The sequence below is a fragment of the Taurulus bubalis genome (assembly GCF_910589615.1).
Source record: "Taurulus bubalis genome assembly, chromosome: 20".
In the NCBI taxonomy this organism is placed as follows: domain Eukaryota; kingdom Metazoa; phylum Chordata; class Actinopteri; order Perciformes; family Cottidae; genus Taurulus; species Taurulus bubalis.
The window spans coordinates 11996129-12016956 of NC_136608.1; the positions used below are offsets into that span (position 1 = coordinate 11996129).

The 20828-nt window shown below is 43.6% G+C and overlaps 1 protein-coding gene across 1 annotated transcript in view; it reads left to right on the forward strand.

Annotated features, from left to right (window-relative positions):
* Positions 1-20828, forward strand: part of snd1 (staphylococcal nuclease and tudor domain containing 1) — a 158845-nt gene that overhangs the window by 17819 nt on the left and 120198 nt on the right. Inside the window, exons 11-14 of the mRNA XM_079235971.1 lie at positions 8969-9070; positions 15643-15743; positions 17419-17529; positions 19110-19182. Of these exons, the coding sequence (XP_079092097.1) occupies positions 8969-9070; positions 15643-15743; positions 17419-17529; positions 19110-19182 (387 nt within the window). The remainder of the gene's footprint in view (positions 1-8968; positions 9071-15642; positions 15744-17418; positions 17530-19109; positions 19183-20828) is intronic.

Here is a 20828-nt window from a genome sequence, read left to right on the forward strand (position 1 = left end):
CGGGTACGCAGCTTTGCACAGTGAGCGGCTACTTGCGTTTGAATAAGTGACTGAACGTGGTCTTACGTAGGAGAGCTTGTGGCCTTGCGTGGTCGGCCAAATAATTAGAAGTTCCGCGGAGACAAGTCGTGTCACTGCTGTCTCGGATGTCTTGACAGAGGCGCTTTATTTTCATTTTAAGTCAAACATTAGCTATTTACCTCTCCCTTGCAAATTCCTGAATATCGATCCATCACCCTGTGCTTCTCTCTCTCTCTCTCTCTCTCTCTCTCTCGCGCATGCCCTCTTCTCTTCCCTTCCACATTAGTCTCGTCTCTCTCTAAATGACCGTGGGAATACTTTTGACCACTTGGTGGCGCCCCCGCAGTTGGGGCACATGCACACACCCAGTGGTTGCAGCACTGCAGAGAGTGAGGCAGATCGATTTTTTTTCTTTTCTTTTTTCTATTCCTTTCCCCTCTACACTCTCTCCCCCCCCTTCCTCAGAATCACTTCAAGATATAAAGTGAAAACTTAAACGCACACAGATACATGCTTACACCCACATACCTAGTCGCAACTAAAGAGGCGTATATTTATCCACACAGGCAGTCTTTAAAAGAAAAGGTTTTTGTAAGCAGGGACACCTAGGCATGGCAATCTGCTGTGCTCAAAGTATCATTTATCCCCCCAGCTGTGATTATCAAGGCATTTAGTGTTTGCACCGACACCCCTTTCATCACTACAATTGAAACTTGCATTGCTTCCAACCACATATTTATTTATGAAAAAGGGCCGATCTAATTATATTTCCCAATTACCCTTGGTGTCTGAGTCCTCTAAAATGTTATAATCTTTTAAATGACAGGCTCAAGATGTCTGTAAATGTCAACCCCCCTTGTTAATTAGAAAGTTTTAGTGTCACAACAGTAGTGATTCTTCTTTTTGTCAAAGAGAGTTCCTATTTTTAACGAAAAGCCCTTTCTCCCTTTGTTTAACACGTCTGAGGCTGTTTGACAATTCCTCAAGTCAACACATTGTTTACTATGATATCCGTTTATGAGTCTCTCATTCCCCTGTTCAAATAGGCAGGAGACAGGGAAGATGTCGGGCTTCGGTCTACGAAGCGGTTGTAAAAGTGGGATGGCGGAATGTCTGCTACAGCCCTTTATTTCCTTTCTGTCTTGATTGTTTTTGTTTTACTGACTCCGCTCGTTTTTTCTCTCCATTTTATGGTTTACCTTTCCCACTTTACTGTTGTCTAGTTTTTATTCTCTCCCTTCATTCTCGTCTCCCTCTCTTCCCTGGTGTCGTTAGTGCCCTGCATCATTAAGAGACTGCTTTGTGTATTTCTCTCTCTCTCTCTGCCTCTCTCCCTCTGTTCTCTTCTTTTCCTTCTCCTCCGCAGTCACTTCATCCTGCCGTCCTTTCCCTCCGGGTGTGCACGCTGTGGTCAGATTGTTGACCTGCACCGTGTGTGTGTGTGTGTGTTGTCTTTAGCACTCTCTGGTTGTAATGAGCTTGTGGGCAAAAACATCTCCCCATTTTGTCTCTCTGACCTTTTCTGACATGGTCTTCTAGTATTCTTTCTTTCTCCCACATTATTGTTCCTGATTGACTTTCCTCCTGCTGCTGCTTCCTTTCCTCCTCTATTCCTGGTTAATGTCCACTCGTCTCTTTTGTCTCTCTCCTCCTTCTCTTCGCCATCTCCTTCCTGTCTTTCAGTGCCCGTCTGTGTTCTGTGTGTCGCTCTGTCTTTGCCTGCACCAGATGCTTCAACAGTATGTGTTTTGTGCTTCATTACACTGTCGTATGTCAGAGGGAGCCCAGATGTGTGTGTGTGTGTGTGTGTGTGTGTGTGTGTGTGTGTGTGTGTATGCCATTGGTGTTATATTGGCACAGTGTTGTATTGCTATTTCTTGCACTTCATGCATTTAATTGCTTGTGTGTCTGCTATTGTGATTTTTCATGTAAATACCCTGCAAATATATCAAAACCCATCTGTCTGGGCACCAGCTCGCTGGGCTAGTAGAGTGAAATATATGGTAGCTTTGGATAAAAATACACTATTACGAGCCCTGTAACGATTATATGTTTTATTATCTTGAACTAGGAAGATTGTGTTAAAATGCACCTTTTTTTTGTGACCGCAGGAGGACAGTCTTCTTTTTTTTTTTGGGAGGGTAGTCTTGCATAATAACTGTTGCTGCATTTTTTTGTTGTTCATGGTGCTGCTGCTGTCTGTGAGCTAAAGAGCTGCCTGCCTGCCTGTCTGTTATGCTGTTGGCTCAGCTTTGAGTGTTGTCGCTATGGCAGCGATGCAGAGTTGTGATAGATTTACTGAGGCTATGATGGGCCCTTGGACTCTATGCAGAATAAAGACAACTGACAAGAGTATGCTCATGCATGTTGTTATGGGTCATTGACCGCCATTCTTATTGCAACAGTTCAAATACTCGCACATTGTCAATAAGTAAATGTAAATAAAGAAACCGTGACACGGAGGACGGGGCCATGACCCAATACAGTGGACATTTCAGAACCATTACGGCCCTAATCATCCAGTTGAGTTGAGAATTTTATGTCTAGTCTCATTTGCCAGCCGGGCTTTTGTCTGATCGCTAAATTAGGACATTTAAGTATTATTACTTTAGCCGACCAGGAGAAATGAAATGCTAAATATTAAATTTTCCTTTCATTACTGTCGCTTGAACTATTTTTAAAGATAATCTCATCGTTTAAATATTTTTTGAAGGCACCAATTGTAAACCCTCGGCATTGACCTTAATTGACGTTCCCCTGCCAAAGTATTTGAAAAACTATTGTTTTTTCTTTCTTCTCCATCATGCGTTTAAAAAAGGAAATCCTGTTAGTGCACATGTACGAAGCATACATACAGCGACGGATTTTTGCGAGATTGTGAGCAGCATTCCTACCTCAGAGGTCACAGCAGGTATCTCTCAGCCTCGAGCTCTACACATCCTGCTGGCTGACTCTGTCGCGAGTGAGCTCGCGTCTTGCTTACAATGCGGCAGACCGACACAAAGACGTCGTCACAGTTTGCAGCGCCGCTTCCACACGACACATGCAAACGCACAGTGACATGCTTGGTTAAGCTACATTAGCCTATGTCAGGAAACATCTTGGAAATTGGTGTCAGCAGCATGTGCACACACACACACACACACACACACGTGTATGTATAGAGCCCCTCCAGATGTGTGCACGTTCACACTGCAGTATGTATCTATAAAGCCAGGACATCTCCAGAGAAAAACTAACTCAGAAATTTGGTATTGTGACAATTGTGTTTGTGTGTTGCATTCTCTGGAGCTCTGTGGGGATTTTCTTGTGCCAGTTGCCATTATTATCCCCGTCTGTCTGGATGTGTTTGTGCACTGCTTGACCGTGCATTCTGCAAGCAAGGCCATTTGGTGTTTGTTTGTGTGTCTGTGGGTGTGTCTGGGTGTGTGTCCTGTTCAAGGGGAACCAAGGCCAGATGCGACGTACCAGTGGACTGATGAACTGTGACCGCTCCTGCCATCCCCATCTCCTCTGGTTCCTGTTAGTCCCCTAACACCCCCCACCCCTTCTCGTGACTATACTAATTGTGCTCAGACTGACAGATTGGTAGACCAATGGTGTCTGGCTGTAGCAAACCATAGGACCCAAATTTCCTCATTTGCTCTCCCTTCCTTTTCCCTCTCATTTGGCTCCACTCCTCCCCAGCGTTACTGCTGTGGCATATCTTCAGATGTGAGTTATTTTGAGCTCAGGAGTTGGAGTCAGCTTTTTCTTCTCTCTCCTCCTCCTCTCTCCTTCTCTCTTCTCCCCCAACTTTCTCCGTTTTTTTCTTCTTCTTCTTCTTCTTTCTCTCATGTGCAGCAGGACAAGCCCAGCGTAAACACGAGTGGGGAGAGATGTCTCTGCTACTCAGTGACTCACTGTTACTCCCACTCGCTCACAATCGGCGTGTTTGAATGCGTTTGTGTGTGTGTGTATCTGCTTTGACGATGTCTCGAGTGTTTGTGTGCGTCTCTCCATGCGTTGTAATGCATCTGTGTGCTTATGTGGTTTTAAGTAGGGTTAAGGACAGTGCTGATGGAGCACATGGTGATGGAGGTCAACTCCCTGTCCTTATATAAGGCAATACAAGGAGTATGTCTCATCCCCACGCTCCTCCATACCACTCTGCTTACCCACGTAACCTCCCAACAGTCCGCCTTTAGTGTGTGTTGACTTTGTAGAGGATTTCGTCTCGCAAAACGTCTTTCTCTGTCCCGTCTGCCGCTGCCTCCCACAAACCACCTGTCTGTCGGTCTCTCTGCCTTGTTTCCCCCTCTCTCTTTTCATCTGTCTCTTTCTTATTTTTACTTTCCCATCATTAGGTTTATTTTTATACCGTAACACGGCACTCTTATTAGCACTTCTGTAAATACGGCAGGTCTGAAAAGTCTGGCAAAGTATGTGGGCAGAATTTGACAATTTCCACATCTTCATAACTATGAAGTGCATCAGGATGTGTAGACCACTTATCTTTTTGTTGTTGCGCCGCTGCTGCTGCTGTTTCACACGTTGTTATTTGAACATACTCTATGTTTTTATTACTTGTGTGACTTGTTATTAATTATATTTCACAGCTGCAATTGCAGTCAAGACATCAAGGTAAAAAAAATGTGGAGGAATATGGAAATAAAAAGATGTGTTGTAATGCTGTGACAGCTTGTCAGGTAATTATCAACTGTAGTGTAACGCGTGACACTCGAATAAAAGGAAAACAAATAAAGAAATCTTCCAAATGTTGTCAAATAAAAAAACTGACACTATTCCAAACAAAAAAATAAAAACTATAGTAATACAGTAAGATCATATCTGTGACTTCCAGTGGCTTTTCAGAACATAATCAGCACACTTTTATCATGCAAATGTCACTGTAGGAAAAATAATTCTTAAAGTTTAATACTATTTGTTTATTTTCTCTCAGGATTTGTAAATTTGGGATGCAGTTTTGTGGTACCCAGTATTTAAGTAGACGGACCCATCTGCGCCGCACTCTGCTTATTTTTTTGGTGTCTCCTTCCTCACTTCTGTCCCCATCCTCTAAAATCTGATGTCTAGCCATGTGTGTGCCCTCGGCATGCCCCTAGCCTGGCATTGCATGCTTTGACCTCAAATTTGGGATGATGATGATGATGATGATGATGAGGGAGGAGGCTTGCCCACTTAGTGATTCATTTGTGCACTATTGGCTAGACAAGGTGGATCGGTGAATATTTTTTTGCACTATTTGGCTGACACGGTTTGAAAAAGCAAGGACTTGGCTTGTTTGTGTTGGTGCAAAGGGAGCAAGTTACAAAGGGCCCCATTAGAGGATAATATGCCGGTTACTTTTGAGGCATACGGTATTGTTGCCACCTCAATCATTTTTGGACAGAATGTCTTTTTGATAGAGGCCATTTATGAAGGCGGGGCTTTGTGTTTGAGACGAATGCGATATGTGCGACCTTATTCAGCGTAAGCTGTTCGAATTTGCTAAGTGCTTTCAGTAGTTGAACATATTCAGCAGCGTTGGAGTTTTTTTTTTTTAGCGGGCAGAACAGCCTTGACCGTCTGGCTCGTCTACAATTTAAAAAAAAAAAAAAAACTCAGCACTGCACACATTGAATAATGCAGCCGTCTCGCTCACCGCTTGTAGCTCGTTGTTTACATTTTTTTGGTACAACATCCTTATTTATGACTGTACAATCAGAACATGGGCTGCGACCTGTCACAGCTGTCCCAGTAAATGTTGCTGCACCAGTGTGGTAGCAGCTTATCATGAATTGAGTGTTTTGTTTGATGTTATGGTACCACAGGTAATTTCATTCTGAAATCCAGGTTCTCTATTGTGGGATCACTTCAAGCCAGTTTAGCTTAATAACTTATTTGTATTCTGGTCTATGGACAATAATGCAGTGAATATAAGGTGATTAGATATATTAGATTTTTGTATCGTACTGCCAGAACCAGCTCCATCTGTCATGCTCATCGCTTCAGGAAGTGTACGCCTCCTCTTTCTGCCTCTCTCTCCCCCTTGCATTCCCCCCCACACTCCACCTCCGCCCTCTGCAGGCATTTCATGTTTATGCATGCACAATTGAGTAATGTTGTGAGGCTTACAGTAGTAAATGTTGACTGTTTAAAGCTCCCGCTGCACTGCTTAATCAAAACACAATGTCCACTTTGTCTGGGACATGCGCACTAAGCGGTGTATTTCTCTCAATGTCGTTTACACTCTTCTCAATCAGTTAAATGAGAAAGTAAGACCTGATACTGTACACTCCCCCCGCCCCTCAACGCTACCGCCACACATCAGAAAGCCTGACGTGCTCCTGAGTCATGATTTCACCCTTGAAGTTCCAGAAGCTGCAAGTGCTTGCAGCAGTAGCGTCCACACATTTGCAGCCCAGCCCCTGCAGCCCTGCGACACTGTACAATCCAGCTAGCGTCATGCCTCTGCAATAGTCAAAGATGATTCCTGAGCTTTAGCTGGTAATTTGGAACGAAGGGAATTTACCCCAAATAGAACAGAACTCCCCCTGAGGATAGTGAGAGCAAACTGTTGTTACTGGGTCACGGCTGAGACATAGCAGTGACTCTCTCCTTTTTTTCTTCTTCTTCTTCTCTTCTGTAACCTTCCTGCAACTGCGTAATAACAGTTTAAGGACGGTGCACACAGTTTGTCTTGTCTGAGTAATTTAATGACGCTAATGTCAGTTTATCTTGGTCTGGAGACTGAAGTTGACATCGGCTCCTTCGTCAAATAATTAGACTTGTCGCGCGGTCGGTGTTTTTCACATTGCTCATCAAGGTGGAACAGCCTTGTGTATGCGTCTTTTGATTGAGGGCACATTTGTTTGAATTGCAGGGAATGCTTAACGCCCCTTTTTTTTAGTAGCACTGCAACTAATGTGGACTCCTTTTGTAGCACGAGCCACAAAGAGGACCGGGTCCATTGTGAAATATTGGGCATTGATTCCTGGAGCTGCCTCTGTTTTAAGTTGTGACATTTCCTCTCATTGTCTAATTTTCTTGTTTTCTGACCCTTTCACCTTGCGTTCTTTGACTCGGCCTTGCTCCATTCCTCATAGACCTTCCGAAAGATGGAGAAGTACCTTTTGTCCTCCTCGTCCGCGTCTCCACTGCTTGTGTTTAATTGGCACAGAGTGCTGACATTTACACTCTTTGCCCCAAGTGAAACGGCTCCAGTTCTACCGTGAAACGGCTTATTAGTTGAAAATGATTTTCCACTATTTTTCCTCATTCCCTCTCCTCTTCGGTTCATTCTTTGCTTTCCCCCTGTTGAAGTTATCCATTTGTTTTGACCTGTGTCTTTTTGGAATGCTAATGGCCTCCAAAATTGAGTACTACCGTGAATAGGCTGTGTGTAATGGCCCTTCAGGATGCAAACACCATTATTCAGTGTCTGGGAATTGTCTTAATGTATGACATTACAGAAATATGGTCCAAAAGAAGGATTTCACTCGAGCAATGCCAGCTTTTGTAAAAGTTATCCTCATCCTCCAGCAGTGGCCGGCTAAGTCCGCAGCTCAGGCACAAAATGCAGGATTCCTGGCTGGCAGTGCTCCTAAAGGCCCCATCATCCCGCTGCAACTGACTTGGTAGGGATGAAAGACCCTGACAATAAGCCCCGACTGACACAAAATGGAGGACATCGGCTCTTGGCTGAGCGCTGTGGGGATTTCCACTGGCCATGTGTGAGATTAACTCACCTCTGAGGTTCCTTGCTGTGCAGCTTGTGAAGGAGGAGAAGGATGCGAGTGAGGGAGTAAGCAAAAGAAGGATGGAAAGCTATTTAACTCAAAGGTTATTACATTTCTGCCAAGGTTAAAAGGAACTGGCTGGTAGAATTGGCAGTTTCCAGAGCTTCTTTACCGGGGCCGTCTGTGCAGTTATGTCAGAAGTATCGTCACCGAAACGTGGCACAGATTTCTTTCTGTTTCACCAGTGGAGTTTGTTTCTCCCAAAGACCTTTTTAATGGATGCATAAGCACACATGCTCGAACATACAAACACATGCTGGCAACCCTTCGCTCCCCATGTGTCCCCGCCACAGTCATCGCCCCAGCTGTGTGCCACACCTGGCGGCTCCCAACAACTGGAGAGGCATTAAAAATGAATGAAAACCATTGAAGGGAAGAGGAAATTAGGAATTAATGCAACCCTGCGTGTAGATTTGGAAGAGTGTGCCTTCTGTTTGTATGACGGATAATGATGGCATTCAAAGAAGAGTGTGGTATTGTCATTCATAGCGTTATTCCTCCTGTTAGCGCCTGTCGTTTATTTTCCCGCTGTGTCATTGTCATTCTTTTTTTTTTCTCATCCCGCCCCCACACAAAGTGTGTGTGTGTGTGCGTGTGCGCGCGTCTCTTGACACCGGGTAAAAACACAAAACCTCAGCCTCCTTTTGAAAATGTAAATAAGATCTATTTGCGGCCGGCTCCTGTCAGAGTGGGTGAGCGTATTGAGGGAAGTTTTTGTGTGGCATACATCTGTGTGTGCGCACCACCTGTGTGCACATAGTGTCAGCTCGCCTTTTGTACATCAGTTTAACACAACGTGTATTTGCCTTGCCTGTTTGCATCCGTGTCCTTGGTAACTGTGTACTTTGCTTAGTTTTTTTTGGTGGGTTGCAGTCTGTCAGGATTGGTGTTTGAGGAAGGTGTTTGTGCGACTGTGCATGTTTTGAAATGCCGCTGTACACATTCAGATCTTTCAGCGAGTTCAGAGTCCAGATCCTGCCTGTCACAGGACTGAAGTAGAGGGAAAAGAGGAACCGAACATCTGAAAGTGTGCGAATCCGTGTTTATGTCGCGCCGCTTTGAACGTGCAATGTGACTGATCCTTCTCTTCCCTTTTTTTGTGTTTTCTCTCTCCCCACACCCTCTCTCTGACCCTTCTCCTCCGGTCTCCCTCCATCTCTGTTCAGGAGAAGAACAAGGACAAAGACAAGCGTTTCCGTCCGCTCTACGACATCCCCTACATGTTCGAGGCCCGAGAGTTCCTGAGGAAGAAGATCATCGGTAAAAAGGTAAGAAATTGAAACCTCCCAATACATTTTGGACTCGCTGTGTGTGCATGAGAGTATGTGAATCAACTTGATTTGCCTCTAACCAGCTTCCCCCATTGGCCATACATGAGCTCGAACACCCTTCTCTCTCCCCCCCTCACCGGAAGCCATACACACATTTCTGAAGCCCTCCGCTGGATATCCATTTCTCTCCCTCTCTGTTTGAATACCAAGTACTCTCAGTAGATGCCCTGGGGCTTGCTATTGGCCCGGTTGCACCCTTTAAACAAGCAGTGTTGATTTCCCCCTCTTGTGTCTATTGATCTACCGAGTCTTTACACCTAAGAGGCTGCTATGATTTACACACATCTGACCCAGCGCTGAGCTGGAGAGCACTCAAGACACACAGCACCGCATGAACATCTGCCTTTTTTTTTTACAATTGTATCGAATGAACTATGAATTGAATTTGATTTTCTGAGCAAAGAATAAACCGTTAAACTGACTTAAATTGGAGTTGAATGTTTGACGCGTTGAAAGTTTGCCAACTTTGCCTCACATTTCAAACATTCTGTTTTTAAACGCACACCTTCGATTGCTTTTACACCAGAGTCCCCTCAGTAAATCAGTGACATGACGCCTACATTGTTGTCGCTGAACGTATAGTGGCGGTAATGGCACGGGGACAGAAGGCGGCCGTTGCTCACAGGCTCGCCTAGAGCTGTTGTCCACTGCCTGAACTGAATGATGGTTCATGCTTTTCCAATTCGCTAACTCTTAACAGTTGTCAGACTCAGAGGGGCCACATTATAATGGGAACCATTATGCTGGAAAAGATTGGAATCTTTCTTGCAAAAATGTGGAAATGCTGTTGAAAGCGCAGATTGATGGAAAACTGATGATGCACTTCTGTGCAATCATACTGACAAAAATCGGAGGCTGCAAAACTGTTTTGAGTTATTAAGACAACTTTTAAGAATCAGATATCAGCTAAAACGTACACAAATCAATTCTCTGGGTTTTTCATATCTCTCTCCCCATGTTGGCAAAAAAATCCAAACAAAACATTTGAAGTACAGCCCGATGAACACAAAGACACGCACCCACTCGAAGCCAAGAGAGTTCCTTTTGGCATTCAGTACAAGAGTGAGATTCACATCCCTGTCCCCAGCCTCTCATCGCAGTCATTTTAATCATCCTCATTAATGTTTTTTTAATGACCGAGAATTCTGCCGTGAGCTGGCTTTTGACGAGTGAAGCGAGAATAATGATTCCGCTGTTTTATTTGTGGTGTTTGTGTCGGGAGATAATGAGAGTGTGTGTGTGTGATGAGCATAGGTCGACTACAGCCTTGTCAAGGTGTAAAGATACTATGCAAAATACGCTATTAGCATGGTGATGAAATGTGTGTTTGTGTAGCTCAGGTTTGTAACACCAAGCCATAGTGTGTTTGTGTGTGTGGTGAACATGCATGTACATGAAGTCCTAATACATGTATGGGCATTTAGAGACAGAAACATGCATATATGTATACATGTTTACACACCTCCTTTGCTCATGCACACACTAATGGCATGCAACCCAAAGAAAGGGAACAATACAAATGTCATAAAAATAATTCGGTACATAATTACAATGCATGTACTAGGAGGTGCACCATTTCTTCTCCATACCTCCTTATGTCATAACTCAAGTTACATGTCCTACGCACACGCACAATCGAAATATCGCTCGCATCAGTCTGTGCAGCTTTTATACCTGGTTGGATTTCACAGTATTGCTTGTTTAGAGTCCAGGCTCGTTCCAAAGTCAGTTCAGCTGAAATGTTCCTCAGTATAAATTGTTTTGTAGTCTTTATCGAGAGAGGAAAGCATGGGTGATTGTGTGCGTGTCAGAAAGACTTTGTCATAATACATCTTTTTACCCGAGTGTCAGTGGATACAGTCTGCATTCCAATGCATCCTGGATGGTTCGATCACGCGTGTACCGCTCTAAATGCAGGTGGAAGCCAAACATGACATGTTGAGAGCTTTGATGACGTGGCTACAGTTGGAGGTGGTGATCATCAGGGATCAGTTTATCCACATGCAGAGTGCTGTGAATGCAAATGGCACCTAATCAGTGTTGTGATTTGTGAAAAGCAAACAAAAACCTCTAAAGCCCGGTCCATAAATAACCATCTACTCTCTCGCTCTCCCTCCAGTGTTATCCAATGACTTTCTTTTTTATCTTTATTCTGACATTTCTCTAAAGATCTGCTTCTGTGGCATCCCACTTCTCATACATGCATACATCCATACAGTTTACGCCACTGTAATACTCCACACTTTATTAGTATTGAAGTTATGTATCCCTTGGGTGTGCGTTTAAGCTCTCAGAAGTGGGTTAGGTTTAAGTGAAGAGCTCTTACCCATTTGCCAGCAATACACCATCCTCCTTCCTCATTCACCAAGATCAATAACAGAAGAGCTCTGGAACGCTGAGTCCCTCCCGTTCCTATATTGTTCCTAAGACACGAGGCTAAAAGCTCTGACTTGAACGCTCTGTCAACGTGCATCATGTAAGTGTTTAGAGGCCCTAAAATACAGCTGCTTTTTAAATGTTCAAACATTACCCTTTAGCCGTCTTGCCAACAAGGAATCATTCTTTGGGATGAAATGATCACAGGCTCTTTTAAGGGTGAATGTTTAGTTATTTGCGAGCGCAATACTTAACCTTCACGGTTTTAATGTTGATCTGTGTTACCTTGGCCTACTTGAGTTGTCAAAAACTGGATGCAGGTAGGTGCACAAGTGCACAGATGCATGTTGCCCTCCAACGAGGAGAGGAGTTGAGTCGACCCACTTACTGTCATCCTGTCTCCGAACACTAAGCTCTATAGAGACAGATTTGGAGCAGTAAGCATTAGCAGAGACTCTGAGACCACTGCTTTCCTTGAATTTCTGCTCCAGAGAGCTCCTCCTTTTTTCCTTTGTGGCACAAACCGAGACAAAATATTTTACCTTAACAGTGGGGTAATTGGGTCCTGACCCGTTGGATTTAAAAGGGAATACTCTGTCTGGTCTGGGTCTGCACTGAAAGGGAGAGATGACTTGAGTCGCATACAGAGGCGTATCTGCAGATTTATTATCGGGTCACAAAAGGTGCTTCGTGGCGTCATCTAGCTCAAACTGGACGTGGCCAAAGCTGATTGTTCACAAGGTTGAGTTATGAGATTGACCTAAAGGTATTCCCCTTGACAATATTCCATTTCAAAGCTCAGACACTGCCAATTCATGCAATGCGTAGCATGAATTGTGAAACAAGCCGATTTCCCCCTGACTAAACCTTCTGGGACGTGACTGAGCATTAACTACGAGTCTCTGCGCGCTGAGCGAAAGCTCAAAGCCCCAATGCCACCGTCACCCCCTGTTCCTCATCTCCTGCCTGGTTATTCTATACAATATATTTAATATCCATATTCAAAAGCGTGCCTTTTTAAGGGTCACGCAATGTCTATAATTGATAGTTATTTATTTGATTGCAGAGTGGAATTTTTGCAATATTAGGTTTGGTCTTTTGACAGAGGACTTCAAAGTGCCAAGTGGGGATGCAATCTTCTTCTCACCATAAACTCCAACAATCATACATCTGCGATCAATGTCCTTTTAATAGAATGCATTTCAATTAATAATTGACTTCATATGTTTGACATAAGGTGACATTTATAGGTTGCCATCACTGAGTTAGTCATTGGATCTTATATCAAAAGGCTTCTGAACTCTCCGTTTAAGGTTGGAGCCAAATGTGCTCCGGGGCATTTTCCGTTTTCTCCTTTCTCTCCGTCACTGTACGTCTGTCTGTCTGTCTCCCCGTCTCTTTCTAATATGTATCGCTACCCCCATTGAAATGGCAGCGTTTGCATGGTGACATAATCCCAAAAAGCTCGATTTGGCTAACTTTATAAGTAGTGCTTCTTGTGCGCCTGGGTCTCAGCCTCAGCAGAAGGAAAAAAAAGTCCAATGGAAACGTTGCATTAAGCCACTTATCAGGGTTGAGCACATTCGGATAATCCCGCGTGCTCAAAGTGGCTCCCGTTATGCAGCTGCTTGTGTAGTGCTGTTAGCGCCCGAGTTTTCCCCTCTTATTGGTGTGCATGCGCTGAGACTGTCGCGTGTGTGCAATGTAGTATTTGTTGTGGTGTGCATTTGTGAGAGTGAGACTTGATTTTTTTTTTTGTGTGTGTGTTCAAGCAGACGGAAAGGCGTGTAGAACTAAGAGTCACCGGGTCCCGTGGTTGGAAATCCAGCTGGGGCTCCCCCCCTTTCCCCTTTTCCTCCTTCTCCCTTTTCTTGTCGGCGTTGTGCTGATCCAGCCTGAGTTTTTTTTATTATTTTTTTTCTCCTTGCGGCACAGCTCACTTCATTACATGATAGCCAGCTGTGATTACAGCCTGCTAAAAACACAGCAGCAACTGAAGCACCTCTCTTTCACTTTGTTTAGCTCTTCCTTACCTCTTCAAGGATTGAAGATTTCCCAAGATCATTTTCTTTTTTTCATTACAACCTACTGAGATTGGCTAACGTGCAGCGGGTAGGCTGCTGCAGCACTAGTGTGTACTCCTTAAAGTCCTGTTCTCAAAGGACACATTGGAACAACTAGTTCTACTTATTACGGCATAGTACTTTTAATAGTATTAATACTCACCCTTCCTTTCTTCTTTCTATCCTAATACTACTATTCAAGTAACTATATTGTAAACAAAATGACCAATTACTTTGTAAAAGTCCACACTAGGGTTTAGATTATGTCCATTATCACATGGGGGTCGAATGGGATACCAGGATGCGCGTTTATGATGGCCCAATATCCACATTTGTTCCCAACAATATCTTTGAATACATCTATAAATATGGTGCTTTTATCACAAAATTAACATTTGTTTTATGTGATTAGTAAAAACATTAGTTATAACTTATGCACACACTTTGACACACACACACACACACACACACATGCATTATATTATGCTTTTGAGTCTCAAATTCCTACTCAAAATATTTTTTTTGTGTGCGTTTGCTTTCTCACTTCATCTCATGTTGTCCTCCAGCTTTAAACATTCATGTTCTTCATTGCGTTGTTTGTCGTCTAATCTACCTTTACCCAGTCCTGGCGATGTTTAGCCATTAAACGGAAATGTAACCAACAACAGGCATCTTTTTTTCCAACGAAGCTGAATCGACATGAAACGCTGTCATATTTGGGCTACGAGGGAATGCAGAGCTTTGATGTGGGAGTGAGGATGAAATAATTTCATCCAAGACGATGAGAATGGGTTCTTTGTATGGTGCCAACATTAATAAGATTGGGGGTGTTTTAAAAGTGAAGATATTGCAGAATATACTCTTGCTGAAAAGATCACTAACCAATTCTGTTGCAGATAGTGTGACTGTTAGGATATCGGTGATATTGATGTACATGACGGTGCAAGGGGATGTTTATTTCTTTTTTTTTACTGCTGGGATAAAAATGTTGTCTCATAAAGGTTAAATAGAATATGTGGTGTTTGTGTCAACAACACACTTTAAAGGTGTTTAGAGGAAACCAAATTGAAGGCCGAGTTCATCTCTATTTCTTCCAGATAAATCCTCACAAATAGAACTTTATCAATCTTAAGGTAACGTTGGCTACATTCATGACCCATCGACATATTCAAGTGTCGTGCTATAGCAGCTTCAGATAGGCACTCTCTTTTTATATATGTAAGGTTGCCGCCACTGTCGCCTCCAAAAACCATCATCCATCTCCTTCCTGGTTCCTTAAGAAGCACACAACACTTCCTGCTGAACGATACACTCTAATAGTTCCATTCTGCCTTGACAGAAGCGGTTCTCTTCCCTCGTCACCATGTTCCATCCTGTCCGTCTATTGACAAGCTGACGTCCCTCCATGGCGTGGCGGCTGGCGTCTCTTTCATGTCCCTGTAATAGGCCTGTCTACGTTGTCTCTATTTGACTTGTGTCTACGCTGCGACGATGTGCCGCAGAGCCAGTTTCACACATCCCCCCCCCTACTATCACACTAGGTTGACACGTGGCTCCTAAACTGTCGGTTTTGTGTAGAGGTACGGCTGCATCCCTGCCGTTGGCGCTGTCTGCCTCTGTCTGGGCCGCAAAGCAGGCTTTCCCCATCATATGTCTGTGGACACACACACACACACACGTGACAAAATTGAATTTTCAGGGTGGGTGGATTGGAGTCCGTCCCAAGGGAGTTGTTTTGAGAACACACAACGTAGGGTCATTTGGGTTCCATGACTATCGTGTGTGTGTGTGTGTGTGTGTGTGTGTGTGTGTGTGTGTGTGTGTGTGTGTGTGTGTGTGTGTGTGGTCCCAAACACCCACAGTGTTTTAATACTGCTCCCCCTGGGGAGATCTACAGTGTTTGCTGATGTGATTCACACTGACTGGGGGTGACCTTGAGAATTGGGACAAACACACACACGTCAGAACACTCCCTATTGTTACTGTAGCGTGTGTTTCTTGCAGGTTGTCTCACTACTCTTGGTGTGTTTTTTTTTTTTTTCAACTTCTTCTTCTCCTTTGCCTCTTTAGGTCAATGTGACAGTTGACTACATCAGAGCAGCTACTGGTCCAGGAGAAAGCACCCCTGGATTCTCAGAACGCACCTGTGCCACAGTCACAATTGGCGGCATGTAAGTAACATATTAAGTACCACTGAATAGTCCACTTTCATTTTAGTTGTTATACAATTCAACCGTTAAGACGAGCTTGCTGCATGAATGAAACATGCCCTTTTATTATTGTATTTTCTGTACACACTACCTTAAAGTGGAAATGAAGCAGTTTACCACAGTTAAGCTGAATTATTATATGGATTTCCACTCAAAGATTCTAAAACAAACGTGACAAATGTAAACATTTAAAAAAAGCAGCCATGTTGCTGTACTCTGAGCCCTAAATCACGTCACAAGGTTGGTTTGCTGGGCTGAGTTCAACAGATACAATGGTAGAGACGGTGAAAGACGGACAATGAAGAACCACATGACAGAGGAAGACAAAAGGGAGGCCACTATTGTATCGCTCCTGGATGTAAAAATGAGTTTTACAAGGTTAACGCCAAGGACTAAACAGTCCATTCTCTGAAACGGAGAACAGTACCGCGGCGCTGGGTAGCAGCACTAAAGGGAAAGAGCCCTCCAACGGGCGCCGACTCAAGCTGCAGCAGACAATGAACCCTCATCTCCTGTCCTCTGCCCTATCTGATCACCTTTGAAGGTCTGGCCGCTTAGAAAAATAAACACAGAGCGCTACTTTACTCTTTTTTTTCCCCCTCTTTTTATTTTTGTGCACCATCGGTTCCAAAACGTCCAAGTTTTGTGTCCTCTTTCAACTTTTAGTACCAGATTGTTACAAATCCTTTTTCAGTGTAAGGAACTTTACTATATCAATTTGTTTCACCAGCTTTCTCCCTGTGTGAAACTTGAAAATGTGTTATCATCTAACACAGATGCTTAGAACTGGTAATCATTTACAAAGTAACCTGAACGTGCGTTTTTGTATTTTAATTTTCAGGGTTGTCTCAGTGCAAGCAATTATTTTTTATCTAGAAACACTGCTTTGAGGGAAACTGGTCTTATCGGTTCAAAACATGTATTTTATACATAACCAGATATATATAAATGTTATTAAACTACTGAGAGGTTCAAATTGAATCAAAACCGGACAGAGGAGCTTTAATGCCATATGATTTTAAATTCACCATCAGAAGTCGGCTCTGACTGAAACACAATGAGGCTTTCTGGCACAAAGCACAGTTGCATGGACTTATGGAAGAATGGATCCCTTTTCATCATCACCCCAACAGTCTTGTATCTGGGTGCGTACACAGAGGTCAGGACCCGGCCTGTCGACTGGCCGATCGCAACCCAGAATTAGCCAACTGCACCAGCTGCTCTGTGCCACAGATAACAGTTGGCATGACTTATTCAGAATTTGCTTCTCGTGAGAGAGTTGGAGCACTCAATGACTGAAGAGTTAACTTTCTGTCCCTTCATTCCTTTCTTCCACACTTCAACCAGTACACTGATGTCCAAGGGCTAGAAGCCACTAAGTGCTGCATTACGTATAACAATGCGCCCTTCTTTCTGCCCTTCATCCTCTCCTCAGTACGTCTGCAACACAGCGAGGAAGTGGTTAGTCATGTGTGCAATGTCAACATTTAAGTGACCTTTGTTCCTTTTGCGATGCCACCTTTGGGATTCATCATGACCTTTTTTTTTTTTTTTAGAAAGACGAGGGTTTTTTCTTTTTTCTTTTTCTTCAAGTAATCTCACTCCCCCCCCTCCTCCTCCTCCCTCTTTCCTCTAGTAACATAGCGGAGGCGCTGGTCAGTAAGGGCCTGGCCACAATCATCAGATACAGACAGGATGACGACCAACGCTCCTCCCACTACGACGAGCTGCTTGCCGCAGAGGCTCGGTGAGACACACACACACACACACACACACACACACACACACACACACACACATTCACTCCTTCATCTCCTTTTTACCTGAGCCTACACACTTGACACAATGGGCTGCTCAAAACACGTGTTCATTCTCATAAAGGCACTTTTTCTTCTTTGCTCCTAATGAAAACATGCATGTGCGCATGCTACACACCTCTTTAGTACAAACCCCTTTCTCACACACACACACACACACACACACACACACACACATCAATGAGTTGTGCATGACCTTGACACAATTTGCTCTTGGGAAGGAGAAGAAAATTGAATATGACCTTGAGGATTTTAATTTTCAAAATTGCTTTTACGTTAGCTGTTGCCGAACATGGCACAGGTGAATCAACTCACTTATTATTTTTTTCAGAATTTTATTTTAGCAAAGCTATCCTTACAATGCACAGCTGTTGCTACATCTTCCCCAGAAAACCTGTCACCGGCACCCTTTTTAAAATGTCCTACGTACCGTAATATGCATGCTTGTACAAACGTATATTATCCCAATCGCTGGACGTTAAATCAGAGGCTCTCTTTACACTGGCCCTATGAATATAATTATACGGAGGTGCAGTTGAGAGATTTAGTACAAGCTTTATTGCTCTGCTATAGATTAAGATCTGCTGGCTATAGGTAGAGCAGATGAAGCCACAGCCTTCTTTTTATAGGACTAACTCTTTCACTCCCCTTTCTCTCATGCAGTGTCACTGCCCAACCGCCCTCTTTTCCTGCTCTCCCTGCTCCTGCTTTCCTCCTTCTTTTGCACATTTTGTCCTTATTTTTCCACCTTAGCCGTTTTCAATTTTGTCCTTCTTTGGCCTTGCTCTTCTGTGTCCTCTTCTCCCATTTATCTCTCATCCTCCCTCTCTCTTGCTCTCTCTCTCCCTCTCTCCCTGGTGGGGTCTTATTAGAGTTGATGAGAGGTTTCTGTCTATAGCCTTGGTTTTATTTTTAAATAATCCCACTGCACAAGACCAAGGGCCTGCAGCCTTCAAGAAGCCTCCGGGCTGTTACATGTATATACATGCTTTAATAAATGCACCCGCTCCATCATAGAGGCAAAGGCCTGCTTCACAGTGACCCATATGTGGCATTATTTCACCCCACAGCCTCTTCATCTCATTTGGCCCTTGAGGCTATTTAAAGCAGCGATCACTAGCACCCATCATCATCACTAAAGCCCTCGCTGGCACTCAAGAAACAAACCCTTGTTTCTGCATTTCTCTGCCTTCCTTCCATTCGAACAATCATTTCTCTCCCGTTAGAGTTTCTCTGCAACCATTTCTGCTTTTCATCTCAAACCTACAGATTATCTGGGTGGGGGAAACAATTCCTCCATCTAGGGCTTCCAGTTGAGCGGTAATGGCATTTCAGGGGAAATAAACTGGTTTAAATGTACATCCTTCACAAAGCCACAATGGCCCCCATCTTTGTATCTACTGTGATTACTCAACGAGCTGTTATCTTTCCAGGTCTGTTTAGCCTCCGGCCTTATGCTTTCTCAATGTATTATGATGGTGCTTGAGCTATGTTTGTGTTTTGACTGTAGGGCCATCAAGAACGGGAAAGGACTGCACAGCAAGAAGGAGGTTCCCATCCACAGAGTGGCCGATATCTCTGGGGTATGTGTCTTTTGTATGCACAGGTTATTGTACACAAGGGAATACAAATGTTTCCATATAACAAGCATCTCTTGAAATGCACTTTGATATTTAAAGCCGTGTGCTCATTTACACAAAACCCCCATGGCATTCAAAGATCACCGATGCCCAAAAAAGTTACAGACTTGTTCCACACACACACAGTCTTTCTCAGAAGACAATCTATAATCCTCGACTCACCCCCGCAATCCCTGATACTCAAAGCCAGTTTTCTCATCTTAAAGAAACTAAGCGGCCTCTAAAAATAATCAGCGGCATTAATAAAACCATCAGTGGTGCTTGGTCCTAGCTTGTTTACGTGTGCCCAGGGGCTTGATAGAGACATCATTTGGCTAATGAAGCCTGATTGGGAATGCTCACCAAAAGAACATTAGTGCGGGAAACCCATAAAATCTCTCACTAACAAGTAATGGCCGATTGGTACACATTTCTTTTAAGCCTGTGTTTTTGTTCGCCCTGGAAGGTGGTTTTTAAATTTTTAAATTCTGCGTTTTCTGTTCACCCCATTCTCGTTCTCTTTTTCAATCTGTGTTCCATGTTTTAGTTCTGTTATTAATTCTAGAGACACTGCTGACACTGTTTATTTCCAAAGGGACAGTTCCTTCTTTTTTTTTTAATCTCAGTTTTCACAAGGGATTTAGTCCTACATGGCAATGGGCTGTCGCAGTGCACTCCTACACCCGAGTGCGGTCTTCATTAAGTCGCGTATATACGCTGCAGTGTTGTAGCTGTCCAAAGTTGTCAAACTGAGGGGCCGGGGGAGATGAGCTCACATGGAGCACAGAGCAGTGGAAAGTGTCCTGATGGCACTCACGCGGACATTAAATGCGGCGCTGTAATGGGTCATTGTCGATGTACTGTTCTTGCTGTTGCCATTGTATTGTTCTCATAGCACCCAAGAGGGAACTTGAGGTCAATCAGGTGTTGTATAATAATGAAATAAAACCACATATTGATAGGTACACAGACTGACTTATTCTTTTTTTATAACTATATATATCAATTACATTTCCCAGTTTATTGGGATTTTCCCTCTGCCATCTCCCTGTGTTGGCTTTGGATGGACAGCATGTGCTTTCTGTGATTTTAAAAAGCTACTTTTAAATATAGTGTCGTAATGTGGTGGGTTTAATAGTCTAAATTGAACCATTAAATGACCCTCAGAGGTGAGGGACCAAATGGCCGAGGCAAAAGATGGGAAAATACTGGGATCAGAGAGCTTGTTGATCTTCCTCCACTTGTATATGGAGGGGTCGTAAACAGATAAGGTGTTGATTCTCAGGACAAAGGGAATGTAAGTTGTGTTTGGCGGGAACAGTGGGGGTTCATGTTTCTCGAACAGACTCAGCTACTCTGGGTTCCTTCATTAGGGGGTTTGGAGGCGGAGACCTCATGGTGTTATAAAATGGGCTGATGACTGTTGCTCTATTGAGAATTCTGTGTTACAGGCTGCGTCAGTAGCTGTGACAGACTTTTCCTTCCTGCAGGAATAAACGGACTTAAGACAACTTTGATTCAGAGACTTCATTCCTTTTTAAAAGATATGATACAGAAAAATCTTCCATTACAATCATAAGGCAGTCCTGCCTCCTAATGTGGAGTTTCTT